A 16,547-nucleotide genomic window follows, 5' to 3' on the forward strand; every position below is an offset into this window, starting at 1 on the left:
CCACGTAAGCTCCCGCACCTCCTTTCTCGACTGCACCTGGGTTCAGCAGTGCTGGTCGTTGAGGCCATCTGTCTGTGCTGGAGAGAAGCATTCAAGTGGCACTCAACCTGCTGTCACCAAAAAGACTTTGCCGTTTCATTTCTACTTCATCAAGCCTCATCCAGAGGAAAAAAAAAATAGTTTGATCTCATCATTTTGTAGCTGACAGCTGGTCGAGAAAATGGACTTTCGAAGCTCATGTGTAAATCAGTGTTATCCTTTACTTCCAATGGAATTCCTCAAAGGTTCTTAAACCCTAAAGCATTTCAGTGAGTTTAACTTGCATCTACCCACTTGGCCTGTCATTGCTACAAATCTCTGAATTCGACGAATAGCCTCTACATTTACTCCTCTGTAGATTGTTAGCTTAAACTCTTTCCCCCTTGTACGCCTGCAAGGGTAACCCTGGTTTCTCTTTTTTGAACAGAGCAGTCATATTTGAGGTGCATCAGCAATTGATCTCTACCTGTACAGAGCTCACTAAACCATGGTGACCCAAGTAGCTACTAATGGAAAAGGGGATTAAGGTTACTCTTGCCAAAACCCAGAGCATATTCTAATGGTCATCAACCTTTATTGCTATATCGTGAGGTGTCAGAAGTCATCATTAAGGGTACAGGGAAGGTTGTCAAATGTGATGTTTATGTCAAGAAGAGCTAACTTTAAGCAGTTTCATCAGCCATAGTTTCCTACACAGCTATCCTATCACAGAGTTGGCAACACTAGCTGACATATTCTAGGAAAAAATTCTAGAGGAATCACATTAACAGTTCCTGTAACCAACCTCTCATTAGATATGTGAGCAGTGTAAGGCTTGCTCTTTAATCCAATCCAGGAGCAGGTATATGTACTCAGGTCAAAAGAGCCATACTGAAACTCAAGAGTGCTGCAATCTGAGAAGAACAAACAGCACACGGGGCCAGATTGTATAAAAAAGAAACAGGTGCAAAAATAGTACACTCAGCAGAAGGCTTGACAGAGGATTGCCTCAGTGTTCAAGGTGGGAAAGTGGGGGAAACACAAAGAAGGCGGCTGCCTCTCCTTTTAGTCCCGAGACTGCAGTAAGGAAAACAGAAAATGCCAAACGTCCTGCTGTACACTGATTACCTCTCTGCGCGTGAGGGCGAGTGTGGCTGGTTGTGCTCCGAGGCTCTGCATGTCAAAAACCCGCTGAATGAAAAATTTCTCTGAAAGACGCATGTAGCACCAAGCGTTCCTGCAGTTAAGTCTCACCAGGACAGCTTTTCAGACTCTTGGCCTTTAATGCCGCATGCTCCATAAAAGGCATTGAAAGCTTCCTCTTGTAGTTGAAAGAGGAACATACAGTACACGTCAAACCACCGCGCAATTTCTCATTCCGTTTAGAGCGAGTCAATCTCGGCTCTAACTGCAGTGGCTAAAGTGCTCCGCTGAACAAGGAATGCATTACTGAGACCATGAGGGAGGGAGACAAAGTAAATTGGCTTGAGCTGAATGAGCCGGAGACACCTCAAACTGTTGTGAGGGAGCTCGCTCCACTTGTGGTCGTTTAAATTAAGACGCGGTGCCTGCTGGAAGAATGTGAAGGATGTCTCATGCAGTAAGCTGAAGGTCCTCGGTGGTAAGTGAGACTCTAATTAAAACTGGATTTACCTACAAAGAGATGTTAAACTGGCTCGCTGTTTTCCCACCGTCACTTTTCTTCTTGTTACAAAAACGGCAGATGCACGCATGCATACAATCCAAGCAAAGCGAAGGCTACAGGGCGGTGTTCTGAACGGCGATGCTAATTAGGCTTGCTGTCTTCTCAGATTTCGTGCCAGCGTTCATGCTACAGTAGCTCCCCTTCTGACAACTACAACTTTCCACATTGTTTGTCCCAGCAGAAACAACACCATATACAAAGACATCATATATGGCTAAAATTTGTGCAACACGTGAGTGCTTTCTATCTAACAATCATATGCCGAAGGATGCACTGGAGAGCAACTTGGGGTTAATATCTTGGAATATTTGGCATGCACACTGGAGGAGACGGTGATCGAATCACCAACGTTCCAATTAGTAGATGACCTGCTCGACCTCCTGAGTAACCACAACCCCAAGACCACATTTCAGTTTCAAACTACTGGAAAGCACAACAACCCTTTCCTCCCTCAGCTCCTTTCCAACAGTTCCAACATCCAGAAAACTTGTTGAGTACGTCCGTCAATGCGTATGGGCCTCTAACATAAACTTGTCCCCCGTTCTGCTATTCAGCTTTGACGGCAGCGACAGCCACAGAGGCTTCAGAGAAGGACGTGGACACATTTGGTATGTGTGACTGGTGGCTCAGCCTTCCGTATCACACACCGGCAGCAAGGTCAGTACACCTGGGTGAGGGGAAGCTGCACATCACTGAAGAGCTGTGCAGGTGGAGGCAGAGCAGTACCGCTGTCACAGAGCAATCAGTGGTGTTGTGACAGTAGTTGGGCACGGGTCATGCTATCTGCAGCATGAGGGGAAAACGGGTGGAATCTTGTCACAACTGTCACAACAACAACAAAGAAAAGAAAAGAAAAAAAGGGGGGATTCATTATTAATGGATAGAGTGGAAACTCCTAAGTTTTTCTCAGTTTGATCTCATGTTCTTTTCACTCTCTGGCTCTCTGCACTGTGGTGCACTATGAATCCAAACCACTCTGCTCTCTTCTAGGCTTTGTGGTTCAAAGTGAACGCAAATTGAACTTCTCCCATTTTGACCAGAACAAAATCATAACAGTTCCATGAATTTGAATCATGTTCTAGGTGTGCCAAAAACAGATCTCGTCTTAGAGAAAAGGGCAGGCAGCGGGTTGCAATGGTTTCTCCCTCCACCGCCCTGTTTTTTTAATGTATACCTGCTCCAATATGAGACATGACGCTGAAGAAACTACCAGGAGAGACAAACAAGATAAAGCAGGAAGCCCGACCGGCCTTAGAAACAAACTGAAGGAGAAATAACTAAAAATTAATGTGCAAGATTAATGAGAAACAACCTGGTGCCAGCAGCACAGGCTCAAGTTTCTCAACTGACTCAGTCATGAAAACATTTTTGTTTTCCTCTGGTTCATAACGGAAAGCTGCGGGACCCTCGAGAGGAAAAAATAAAAAACTCCCACATTCCTTACCTTATTTGCTTTCCCCCCCTACAAAAGGTCCCCAAGAATAAACTGATGGTTTGATTAGTGCATACTGCAATGAAGCCTCGCATAATAGACTTTTGGATGGCTGGTGTGCCTCCAGGTGCTCAAGGCCACCTGAACTCTGTGTGGTCCTTGCTGTGTCACATTTACAAAGCCACAGTACTGCCTCAGGGGGACATATATCCACATAACACCTGGTGAAGAGGCAAAGCAAATGAGAGGAAGTGAGCTGTTTCCACTATCAGTGAATAAATCCCCATATTCTCAGTCCTACATTGACTAATGAGGTAAATTACACAGTGCGCAAAAAAAGCAGATTCCTTTTAGGACTAAAAACGCAGCCGATTGTGGATCCTGCCCCTGCCCAACAACTGACGGATCTTTACTTGGCAAGAAAAACAACATTGTGATGAGGATGCAAAGAAAAAAATGAATGCTATGACAGGAAGCATGCTTTTAGGAGAGCTACAGACACTGATGTGCTGGAGACAGAGAGAGGCAGCCTAAAGAGAGACTTCTCTTGCTCCACTCAGAGAAAGCCTGTGTTGTTTGTCTTGTTTTCTCAGCCTGCACATGCCAGCAAAATCCCTCCATTACCTTAACCCCACTCTCCGCTGCTGCCATCTATCATTTTACCAATGCTGGAGAAATCTGAGTTCCTATGCAGAATTCTAAGCACACGGACCCTCCTGCCTCTCTGGGAGTACGTGGTGTGCTGGATATCCACCGTGCATGCCAACCTCTCTGAATGAGGGAAAACATGTGGAGCAGAACACTTTCCATTCACACTCACACTGATCTTAATTCCTTAATGTGTTTTGTTTTCTGACTAAGAGAAAACCCAGAAGAATCTTGAATGCTGCTTTAATGTATGCACTTTATCAGGTACATATTTGCTGTATTGCATTGCTGTACTGTAGCTAGCAGTGATGTTTTGCAACTACATTTACATTTATATTCAAGGGGGATAAAAACAACAGAAACGTTTACCTATGACCTCGGTAATGAACACAGGAAAAAGCTCTTTTATGAAGACGGTTTTGTGGTGGAGGGGCTGTACAGAGTTACGTATGATTAGATTACTCACATTCTGACACTCGGATGACAACAGAGGTTTCTCCATTTTTCCTCCTTAGGCTGCAGAAACTGTGTTCTGTGGTCTGTGTAATCATATCTGTCAGCCAGATGCACACGAAACATCACTGACACCTCTATCATTCGCTGCAAGAGGAGGACCTCAGTGCTAGGTGGATGACACGCTAATTGCCGGTGTGACGAAAGAAACAAGTGAAAATCAGGCTAGGCTAATTTTTTGGTTCAGTTTCACTGCCTGTGTTTTTTATTTTAATGTCTTTTCTCTTTAATGTTTGAAAACCTGCAAAGCTCATGATGGCACATGGAAACTTGGTGTGGGAATTCACAAAAAAACCCCAAAACAACGACAATGGTTGAATGTGTGAGTTTTAACGCTGCAAACACATTAAAAAAGATGTGATGAACAAAGAAGGTTCAAATTTTGAGTGTCACTATGACTTCACTTTAAAAAAAAAAGGAAAAAAAGAGGCAATTATCTATGATTGCATCTGAAAGAGTGGGGATTTAAATGGCAGTGGCATTTGCTCGGTCATGCCGTCTTTTCAAGAGCCGTGGAATCAATTCTTTGGTGTGAATCTTCAAATTATTATTAAGGTACTAGTGGTTTGGATTCCACATCGCTACAAGTCATTCTGCTGAAAAGCGGGCACAACAGTGACACGGTGTCTTACGCGACAGCTATAAATACATGAAACGATATGATAGCTAACAAATATGCTGAGCTAAATTCCCGTCTTCATGCACAACTAAACGCAATACACAGAGTAATATTTAAGCAAACACAGGAGCACAAGGAGGCGAGGAGACAGATGACTTTGAGGCTTTGGAAAGGGGGGCGGTGATTTACATATTCAGTCAATTCCCTGTTGCTGGCCGACATGCATAATTCATCCATTTTATTGACTGCTGAGGAATTCTGTTAGGTGACTGAGAGATACTCCCGAGAACAAAAGACGACTGTCCTTTTCATAAGTGTCATCAGGACCAGTATGTCTGAGAGATCCAAAGGCCTGTTTCTCTGTGTGACGGATGACACAAGGCATATTTACAAAGACTGCATTTTCAGTGTGTTGAAGGAACAGCTTAAAGTGCTACATATGCTGTCGCAGTGTTGCTGATATTAATCAAAATAAATGTTGAGCCCGGTGTCCTTGGCAATAGAATTGCTCAGAGCCTAAATTGAATTGAGGCAACATTCAGGACGCCGGCGAATACACACACAGCGCGTTACAGCGGAATAATCCATCGTATGATCGATACTGAGTGCATTGGAAAACGTAGCATCGGAACAGATAGGCCCTGCTTTTCTACAGACAACTACACCTGCGGTCACTTACTTCAGTTATGTACACCTGTTCAGCATCTTGAAAGTGCACATTTCTAATCAGCTAATCGGCACCTTAATGCATTTAGTCGTGCTGAAGTTCAAGATGAGCATCAGAATGGGAAAGAAAGATCATTTAAGTGATTTTGAACATGGCAAGGTTGTTGGTGCTAGATGGGCTCGCCTGAGTATTTGAGAAACTGCTGAACTACTGAGGCTCTCCTACACAACTGTCTCTAGCGGTCAGAGGGAAACGGCCAGAATGCTTACAAATTGACAGGAAGACAATAGTAACTGAAATAACTTCTCGTTATGACCAAGGTATGCAGAAGAACCATGCACAGTGCATCTTGAAGCTAATGGGCTATAGCAGATCACATGGTGAGCCACTACTGTCAGCTGAAAACAAAGTACGATTCATATTAGCTCACCAAAACTGAACAACAGAAGATTGGAAACATTGGCTGGTCCGCTGAGTCTCGATTTCTGCTGCCACATTCAGATGGTTGGGTCAGAATTTGGTGTGAACAACATGAAAGTTTGGATCCATCCTTGCAGCCCTGTATTAAGAATTCAGGCTGCTGCTGGTGTAATGATGTTGGGCCCATTAGTACAAACTGAGCACTGTTTAAAGCCCCGAGCACTACCTGAATATTGTTGCTGACCACGACCACAGTGTACCATTTCCTACTTCCAGTAAGATAACTCATCATTGTTACAACGCTCACATAATATCAAACATGACAGAGACTTCCCTGTACTTAAGTCACCAGATCTCCATCCAAAAGAATACTTTAAGATGGTAGGGTCAGAATTTGCCGTACACTATGTGACTCTGTGTTTATACACCTCTCTGTGTAAAATTATTAGTTATTATTAATCTCTGGCTCTCATCCACAGCATGTCTTTGTCCCGTCTTCCTCTGAGGAGTGTTTCCAGCTCTTTGTTGAATCTGTGCCATGAAGAATTAAGATAGCTCTGAGGATCAAAGGGAGTACAAGCAAGACATACCTAATCAAGTGTCCAGTAAGTGTATGTTTATGCATAACAAACGAGATATTATCCAAAAATTACTTTGCAAGTAGAGAAAAATATGTCTACCAATAAAAGTTGGTGGGTTGCAAAAAACAACATAAATCATTTAATGAGTTGATCAAACAAACAAGAGCTTCACACGTAAAAACGGATCATTTTGTCCTGTGTGAAGTGAGGCAGCATCTCACCGCATGATTCTTTATAATCACACTCAGACACATGCAGGAGAGGACAAGTTTCTGTCCCAGGTGAGCCACAATCAACAGGTCCAGGACTTAATTTTCACTCATGACAAAAGGGTGGTGGTGGTGTCGGTAGTTAGGTTAGGTCATTCTCTTCTATCGCTTACAGATTTGTAAAAGACTGCAGACTGTGACTGACCGAGATCCAACACGCTTTTTCTTGGTCACAAGAAGAATCTATGAATATTATTCCCAGATCTGACACAGTGGCCCCGTGAGCCGGACACAACAAAGAGAAATCAGCTACTGATCGACTGAGAGTGGGGCAACCACCTGTTTAGTTTCAGCCCTCTGCTCTGTCCTTGTCTGTCAACATAGAGACATTTTTAAACAGCCAGTAAGGCCTACATGCCAATACGGGCAAGTGATCCCAATGAAATGTCTCCTGACAGGTTATGAATAACATGCTAATGAGACTCTTCAAAGACCTAAGACAGAAATCCTACTTATGGCAGAAATCCTTTATGCAGCACATTGTGAAAAGACTTTTGAAGATTTCCTCTGCGTCTTTCAAAGTATCTTAAAGAACTTCAGTGAAGTCGGGCAGAAAGTGGAAGGACTAGCAAAGAATTACAGGGAAGAATTAGAAATTCAAGAGTCTGCATTGTCCAAAGCCTCTTTCATCTTGCACTCTTATCGCGTTACCTTTGTTATTTGTTGCTCGGGATAATAGTGGCTGTAAGCCATTGTGAATTCAGACGTAGAGAAAAAGAAAACAAGAGATGTGACCGAGCTGAAGGATCGGCAGCGATACTCCCCACCATCGCTGAGCTGCTCCGCTTTCGATTGGTAGCTTTGACACGTCTTCATCAACTCTCATCTCATGTCTACAGCTCCAGCGTCGCTGCTTTCAAGGCCCTGTTTGTGTTGCGCACCAAAGACCAATTAGATACTCTTTGCAGATTCCCCTTACTCTCTCCCTTACACTACATGCCACACCAATTTTTAATTGACAGGAGCTCCTCTATCTTTCATGTAATGCCTGGAAGGAACAAGAGACTCTCAACAGGAAAAAAGGGGAAAATTCCACTGCTATTCTTTTTAATTGTCAATGTCGTCGTTAATGAAAAGAAAAAAGAAAAAAAATCAAAAGGAACAACCTTGGAGATGTATTCACCGCTCAATTTTTTTTTGCGCTGAAGGCAGAAGCATCGGGGTCTTCTTCTATATGACCCAGACATCCCTGCTTTTTCACTATGCTTGCTAATTACCAACGGAGACACCCTAGGGGGGTGGCTATGCGAGCTGGATATTGTCTTGTATTTAATAGAAGGTAGATTAATAAGTACCTTTTTACCCAGCTCCCTTTGGAGGTCAGAACATTCAGACAATTCCACAGGCATTAAAAACTTGAGGTGTGGAGCTATGCTTGGAACCAGAGGTTGGAAGGTCTAATGATATTCTCGTTCACACCGCACCGGGGCCTCGCGATTACCAATGTGACGACCTTACATTTAATTTCACTGAACGCCCAAATCCATTCTGAGCTAGATTTAGATGAATGAGCCACATTTTAGCCACGTTGAGTTGAAGAGTTATTATTCCACAGGAGCAGCACGCAGGGGTTAGGTAAACAAAGTGCTTTCTTAATTGGTGAGAACCAAACTTCACATGTCCAATGCAATTCTCTCTGAGGGATTTGAGCTGCACTGCCTGAGCTAATGAGAGCCAGAGAAGTGAGAGCACAGGCACTGTGACACTCTGTCTTGGCTCTTAATTTGTGAACTTCCCCTCAGCTGGCAACCCCGCAGCCTGCTCTCCCAGATGAAGTGGCTCCGTTGGCACGTCCAGGTCTCCCCCCGGGGCTCTCTGGGTAGCTGTGGCAGAACGGCATTAACACCTTGGGGAGCAGGCGCCAGGACTAACAGTTTAGCTTCTGGAGGCCAGAGGCACCGGGTACAAAGGAGCAGTACATTACAGTACTCTGCTGCTTTTATAAACCTAGGAATGTGCGAGAGCCCAGGGAAGCTGAGCACAACTGCTTGTGGCTTTACTGTAACTATCGCCAATTACTGGCAACTTTCAGGTGATAATCCAAACCTGTTGTTTTTTCTTTTTTGTTTAACAATCTCTGCGTTTTTCGATCAGAATAGATAAATGCATCAAACAATAGATCACAGAGCTGCCCTACACGTACCTCTCTTCCAGCAGCTTGTCTCCAAACATCCAGCTGATGCGTGGTGCAGGGTAACCCGTGGCCACACAGGGCAGCAGCACGCTGGCATCAGTCGTCTTGGTCACAGACACAGGCTGCACCAGGAATTCCAGCTTCCTCTCCTCGCCAGTTTCTTAGATGTGAAGGGGGAAAAAAAGGGGGTCAGGGTTAAGACTGAGGTTAAGCAAAGAATTTCTGGGAAGAATTAAAAACTCAAGAGTGGGTATTGTCTTTATTTTCCAAAGCCGCTTTCATCTTGAACTCTTATCAAGTGTATTATTTGTTTTATTGATCAGAAAAAAAGGACAAACAAACAGTAAATTGCAGCCTGCAACAGGAATTCCAGCTTCCCCTGCAGTTTCTTAAATGACCGGGGGGGGGGGGACCGTTAAGGCTGAGGTTAAGGCTAGGGTTGAGTAAGCTAACCTCCGTGTCCATCCATCTTACACTTAAGACTGACTGACAGCCTGACACTCAAGCCACAAAGAGTCAGATTGAATAATGATAATGATATCTAGCACAGATAAAGCTGTGTATGAGTTCAAACTGCTGTGTATGATTCCAGCTGCAACTTAATGCTGGAATAGCATCGAGTAATAACCACGAGGGTCATGGTCAGCCAGACTTCTTATTTTTTTAATAATCAACTGCTGCGAGTTCACAGGAATGTGTGAAACTCCCACTCAGCGATTCACGGCGAAAATACCAGAGCTGTATTTGGTTGTGGCTTCACAAGAAAACAAACAAAAAAGACACAACTACACATGATAATAACTACACCTAATACACTTATTCATGTCCCTCCAACATCTGATGGTGTCCACGCAAAAATGTATTTCCATTTCGTCACAAAGCTTTAAAATCTTCCCCTTTGTGTGGCTCCAACTTCCTGCCACTCTACCACACATCTTTAAAGGAGGCAAACAGAGATGAAGACCCCCACTGGGGCCTTGTTGAAGTCTGATTTACAGCCTCTAATATCTTCCCTGTGCCGGCAGGAGCCTGGTGCTTAACAACTTAGTAAATAAAACTTCCAGGGGGGTGAGACAAGACCCTGCCACAATGGAATTCGGGTTCCTTTTGAGCTGCAGCTGAGTTACTGTTGCGTCACTGATAACCCCAGTGGGAATTTTACCGCTCCTGCTAGCATTCAAAAATCTCTCACCACAGGTAGCCGGGTGTCTTCACACTAAAGGTAATGAGCAACCGAGAGAGAACTCAATGTACTGCTGTAATTAAATGATGCACTGGACTATATACAAATTTCAATTTACCTCACAAGAGGACCTATGAGGGTCTAAAAGCTCTAAAGATGTGGTGACGTTTTAACAGGTGACAACTGATGACAAGCAGGGTAAAATATTTTAATATTAGAAAACAATACTAGTGTATTCATTATATTGCATAACTGAGTTTACAGTGAGAAGTTCCTATAGTAACAGATGTAGATTCATAATGGACAACATTTCACCTGGTGTTCTCTCAAATTACCTGGTACAGTTTGGAGCTCGGCCTCATCACTCAACTTGGAAGAGCCAACATTTTCCACAAGGCAGCGGTACGTGCCAGCGTCCGTCTCCGAGGCATTGCTTATAACCAGGGCTCCACTCGGTAGCTGGATCAACCTGGTACTCAGCTCCAGGGGCTGTCGGTCTTTCTCCCACCGGATGAAGGCCACCAGATCCGAGTTGACCTCACATGCCATCACCTGACTGTCCCCAAGTCGCGCAGTGGCTGGCAACGGTTGGTTGGCAAACCTGGGCATCCCTGCAAGACAGCGATAAGGCAGATGAGGAACACTCATAGCAAAATTTTATGGTAGCAGTTTAAGGGGTTTATGAAACCTGAATGAAAAAAGCAGGGCTTCAGGTTTTTAGTAAACTTGAAAGCAAAGGCATGCTGACAAATTTGACTGTTTCATTTCATTAAATTTAAGTTTAAGCTGCATTTGGATGTAAATTTTTGCTAAGGCAGATTGGAAAGGCAAATTGATTACCACAGCAGCTAATGAAGCTATAAAAAAGAATGTGGTATATCGGTTTTGAACTTTGACTTTGAAGCTGCATATTTCGTCTCATCTTTAGAACTGAAAAATATTGGAAGGGTTCTCTTGCACATCCATCCAATTTCTGGTTATATTCTTAGGAGCGAAACAGGCCAAAACCTTCAGCACCCACCTGTCCCGACCTCTTGCAAACACACAAACAAACCACCACCCTTCTCCTGCACACCCGTGTCGTACAATCGTTTATCCTTGATGGTGGATGTTAATTTGCCACGCAGAGCAGGAGACACACGGCACTAATTTTAAAAAAAAAAAAAAAAGCTGGATCCACAGGCTGTTTGCGCTGCTGTAGCCCGACTTTCATCTTGATGCAAAATAATTATTTCCTGGGTTTGTAGTCATTGATCTGAAACCAACACTCCCGGGCCGCTTCCGAAACAATCGCGCACAATGACTTCAATTAAAAAGAACTTACAATGTGTAAACTGCAAATGTTATTCTTGGGTTTATTAGTGAGGCAGAGGGAAGAGTTTGTTGTTTTCCAAAGTAAGAAGGCCACTCCATCTCCAATGAAAAGTGCAACATGCTGTGTTATTATCATGGAGGGCCTCTCGAGGTTTTGGGCCAACTGTGATCGTCTCCTTGGAAATTTGTGCAGATGAAACAAAGAGTCTTGTTTGAGTGTCTGTTTTTCTGTTTATGAGAGCAAGTTTAGCTGCTGTAACTCCGCTGAAGACTTGCTGAGCGATGACTTGGCGTCTGCCCCGTCCTCACCTACAGACATCTCTTCAAATCCCCTGCCAGGAATGGCTCCGGGGTAAATCACACTTTAAGATAAGGGCCCAACAGTGACAGACTCCCCTCCCGGCCTGGGCCGACGTGCACAGCTTCTCTGAGTATATCTCAGCACAGTTCAGTTAATATTGGCTTAGTTGATGCCAGTGCTGATATTTTTGTAACTGAGCTGCCAATCACTTAATATATAATCATGGCAGGGTAGGAAAAAAATAATGAGCTGAATTATTGAGGGATTAAAAGATACTTTCGCCCCTCCCTACAAGCTCAGACTTACTCACTGCTTGGTGCTGCTCAAGACAAGCCACAACTGAAAGAGCGCCTTCGATCATCAGATATCTATCTAGAGGTCAAAAATGACCCCTCAGTCGGGGCCTAACGATGTCTCCTCCACATTTTTTTTGTTGTTCTTTCAAAAAAATGTTAAGTAGAGGTAAACAGAAACTAAAATGTATTAAGAGGGAAAAAAGAAGCTCATTAACTGCATGATGATTGATAATCATGGGTTACACTCATTAAAAAACAAAACAAAAACACTGGACTGATAGATTAAAGGGTTAAAAATGATATATAATAGTGAGGAGAAAAGCAATGGTTTATGAGTTAGTGTGTGTCTTAAAATATATTTAAGACACATTTACACCCCTAATAATTCTAATCTTACTTTCTGCAAATGGACATGTGCACAATGACATCAGGCCAAACCGTGTGCTGTGGCCTCAATGTGCTTATCTGATAAAGACCAAAAAATTAATAGAAATACCAGACAGCCTTTAACTTTATACAGTGCTCTCCAGATAGTAAGTAAATCCTTTAGCCCATGACATTTCTAAAGATGAGAATGACCCTCACTTAATGCATCTGAGGTCTAAAAAGTGACTAGAGTCTTAGTGGAAAAGCTTAAGCCTTTACACTGTGGGCCAAGGAAGACACGGCAGAGGGCTCCACAAGTCATCTGCAGACATGCAGGGCAGGGGGAGAACATTGTGTCTGTACAACTTCAGTTCAGACTGTAGTGAGCACTTTCTGACTCGGTCTGCAGTTAGTCAGTCTCCAGCTCTCAATCGACTAATCCTTTGTTCCTCTTGCCTCATCACATCTCCGCAGGCTGTTCATCAGCTTGCCGTGTCTTCAGGGAGTGTGTTTCTGGGTGTGTGTTTGTGTGAGAGTGGGTGTATGTGGGGAGCCTAACTCACAAGAGCATGACAGCCGTTGTGTAACAGCCAGTTATAATGAAGTGGACTGCTTACGATGACATGAATATGTATGCGCGTGCTTATGCTTGCGTGTTAGGTGCTAAAGTGTACATAAGCACATTAAGTGTGGGTCAAGGCAGGGGGCATTGTAGATGGGAAGCGGTGAGTGTCGATGCTAACACTATCGATTCTAATTAATCACAATTCTCCATTTAAATCAACTTGGTGGACGCTTCATTTTCCAGAGCCTTGCTCAGCACCATCTATTGAACTGAAGTGCTGGGCTGCCAATCTGCACTTATTATCGGAGTGTGATGGAGCCAAATGAGTCCAGGAGAGCAATGGTATTTCAGCGGCCAAAATTCAAAGACTGGAGGGTTTATTCTAACAGAAAGCGGTTTCATTCTTCATTTTAAACGGAGCAAAATGTGCCTCCTCTGATCTCATTGTTCTTCCCAAAAACATATTCATACACCCAGCACTTGCACCAAATGCCTCCTTTGTGGAAGGTGGTTAGCTAGATTCACCAAACCCTGCATTATCTGCTCGGCTCTACCAGTAGAGCTGATAATAATCAGAATGCTAATGAAAGAACACGTCCCTCACTGGATGGAGATTAGCCGAAAACTAGTGCGCCACAACGAATGAGCATAACGACTGCCTGCCCCACCTCAGAGAAAAACCAAGCGCAATTATGTACACGCATACACAGGCGTACCCTTAAATCACACTGCTGGGTTCTCACTATTCTTAATTAAAATAAGGTATAGAATAATAATGAGCAGCTTAATAGAATTCACAGAAGGCTTTAAGGATCTCCCTTGAGATTCAAGCGAATTAGTGACTGACTGCAGAATAGCTGTCTTTCACCTTGGATCAAAAACATAACTGTGTTTGATGTTACATATTTTCAAGCAGTGTCAGTTACAGTAATTGGCGAAAACTGAAACTGGCTTACATTTTGTGCCAGGGCCTGGGGGGAAATGTCTCCCTATGCGTCGTGGCCAGATGCTGAGTTTGGATTGCTAACATGAAATACCTAATTTTCCATGGAGAAAATATGGAATGTAAAAAAATCAAGTCACATGGTTTATGCTTTGGAGGGAGCTCATATTTTTAAGCCCACAGAAACACCAAAGGTTACCGAAAAGACAGGATCTAGCATAATTACATAGTCTAAATGGGTAATTAGCAGAGGGATTTTTCACAGTGCAACCTTTACTTCTTCACTTTCAATTAGCATAATAATGATGTCATTAGACTAATGACAGGGCAATAAAACAACAATATATTCTAACACGATGTAATTTATTGATACATATAACAACAATTTCTCCACTTGCTACGGCTAAACATAAGACCAGGACAGTAAGACTCAGGACACAAACACAAAGATATGATGGCTACGCCAGACAAGTTACGCTTACAAGCTTAACTAGCTTCATGTTGCAATCAGCTCAACTCTGAGACACCAGTGTGGGGTGGGCATAATACTAGAATTTCAAACTTTCAAATCCAGGAAAATACTCCATTTTTTATATGAATGATACCAGCACAGCCAAAAAACAAGACAAGAAAATTAAGATTAGAATAGTAGTATGATATTGTCTGCTACCTAACTCTAAAATTTATGTTATTGGTTTATTATTATCCAATGTCCACTAGCCATATCCCCAATAAGACCCTAACAGATGGGTAATATCAGATACTCACTAATAATTAAATCAGAGACAATCTGAAAGGTTGACATAACTTCCAGGATAGAAATATGAAGACCATGCTAAAAGCCACATTCTATCAGAAGGCCACTGGATGTCGATAGCTGTGGTTGCTAAAAGACTTCCAGTCCCATAGAAATCTATAAGAAAACTGTTTTCATACTTGACCTCTTTAAACACTTTCCTGTTAAGTTTATGGGCTCTGTGACTCATTCCAGATCATACTGAATTTTGCAAATCTTGGTCATATTATGAACAAGATTTGCAAAGTAGGACGTATGTTTCAAAACAGAGGGATATCAGTGCTATGCTCATTGGCTAACAACTCGTGAATGACAAGTTGTCAAACCAATGGGTGACGTCCCGGCAGCTCTGTCCAGCTTTTATGCTGTCTATGAGTAAAACAGGTAACATTAATGTGTATGGCTTTAATGTTGTTTAAAAGGGAGCTTTGCTGGCCTCTCAAAATTACCTACAAAGAGTTGTTCAATAATGTTAACATCATGTTCATGTGTTAGTGATGGGAGAGGCTATGTGCTGTGTGAAGTTGTGTCAGATGGAGTGTGCAAAGAAGAAGTTGGTATTGATACTGTAGCAGATGATGATCTAATCCAATAGCAATTTTTTAGCACTGATTAGTGTCAGAGTATGATTTTTAATGACAATCCTACACTGGATCAAGCTCACTAGCCAAGAGCATGCAGTTTTTGAAATATAACCTAATATAAATTCTACGCTGTTGTTTAATGTTTCGGATAGTACTATTATTGACAGCAGCCAGAGGTAATATTAAATGTACACATCCATGAGCTAAACCTTTAAAAAGTTTAAAAGCAAAGAGGAAATTCTCTAAATGTAGCAACCACGAACAGGAGGAAGAAATATATAACAAAAGAGACACAACTCATCTTCTCATCACAGCAAAGAGTAGACTACGGCATCATTCCACTACTTCTTTCTCCCTTTCTGAATTCAACAAGTTCACTGCCATTCGTTGGAGACTGCTGAAAGTCATTCTGGGAAATGTGGAGAAATCAATACGTGAAACTGAGGCCCACAAGTCAGGCTTTAGGAAAGTGGATACACTAGAGACGTAAATTAAAACCCATTGTGTCAGAATAATTCCTAGAATGCACCGACTGTTACAAATGTGCGTGAGTGTGTCTGACCATGCAAAGGGCGCAATAATAACATCCTTTTTGTCCTCCATTATCAACATGTCTCTTTCGGTTTTGCAACCTAAGTACACAAACACAAACAACCGCAATTTCTATTCTTGGTGTTTTTTTATGAAATTCAAAAGATGAGACGGGGCCAAATCAAATTTGCCGAGCCTAAAAAAAAATAAAAACAAAAACAAAACCCCCACCGCTTTCAGTGAAGTGACAGATCTGACGCCAGCTGAAGAGTAAATTAGACAGAATGTGAAGACATCCAATTAATGGAAACGTAAATCGAAGATGTCAGGTGAATGCAGGAGTGGCAGGGTAATCAAGTAGTCCAAAAAACACAGTCATTTCTGCTGCGAGTGACTGTGAGGAGAAGGTCTGAATGTAATTCCTTGGTATTAAATCTCCATGAACAATATCAGGTTTGCTTTGTTCAGTTCAGCGTCTCTTTCTGCTCATGCTCCCTTTAAAGCTGCAGCGTAAGTGATAATTAATTTTTCTAATTGAAGGTTTCCAAGCTTCAGGCAAGAATATTTTACTAAGGGCTTCCTCCATTACATCAAATCAAGCCATTTAGCCCACATACAGTCTTAAGAACAGAATTAATTCACACTGTGCACACATATATATA

General features: G+C 42.7%; 1 protein-coding gene and 1 long non-coding RNA gene across 15 annotated transcripts in view; one reads left to right on the forward strand and one right to left on the reverse strand.

The window, feature by feature from the left end:
- neo1a (neogenin 1a) overlaps window positions 1-16,547 on the reverse strand; it is a 156,165-nt gene that overhangs the window by 59,053 nt on the left and 80,565 nt on the right. For all 13 annotated transcript variants that reach the window (XM_042228699.1, XM_042228698.1, XM_042228705.1 and 10 more), the window contains exons 3-4: window positions 10,525-10,800; window positions 9,016-9,166 (exon numbers count right to left, since the gene is read on the reverse strand). In XM_042228699.1, the coding sequence (XP_042084633.1) occupies window positions 9,016-9,166; window positions 10,525-10,800 (427 nt within the window). The remainder of the gene's footprint in view (window positions 1-9,015; window positions 9,167-10,524; window positions 10,801-16,547) is intronic.
- Window positions 1,298-16,547, forward strand: part of LOC121815874 — a 21,298-nt gene continuing 6,048 nt past the window's right edge. For both annotated transcript variants that reach the window (XR_006055439.1, XR_006055440.1), the window contains exons 1-2: window positions 1,298-1,639; window positions 2,278-6,627. This is a non-coding gene — a long non-coding RNA (uncharacterized LOC121815874). The remainder of the gene's footprint in view (window positions 1,640-2,277; window positions 6,628-16,547) is intronic.

The sequence above is a fragment of the Haplochromis burtoni genome, unplaced genomic scaffold (assembly GCF_018398535.1).
Source record: "Haplochromis burtoni strain Fernald_Lab_line unplaced genomic scaffold, NCSU_Asbu1 Contig_343, whole genome shotgun sequence".
Lineage (NCBI taxonomy): Eukaryota > Metazoa > Chordata > Actinopteri > Cichliformes > Cichlidae > Haplochromis > Haplochromis burtoni.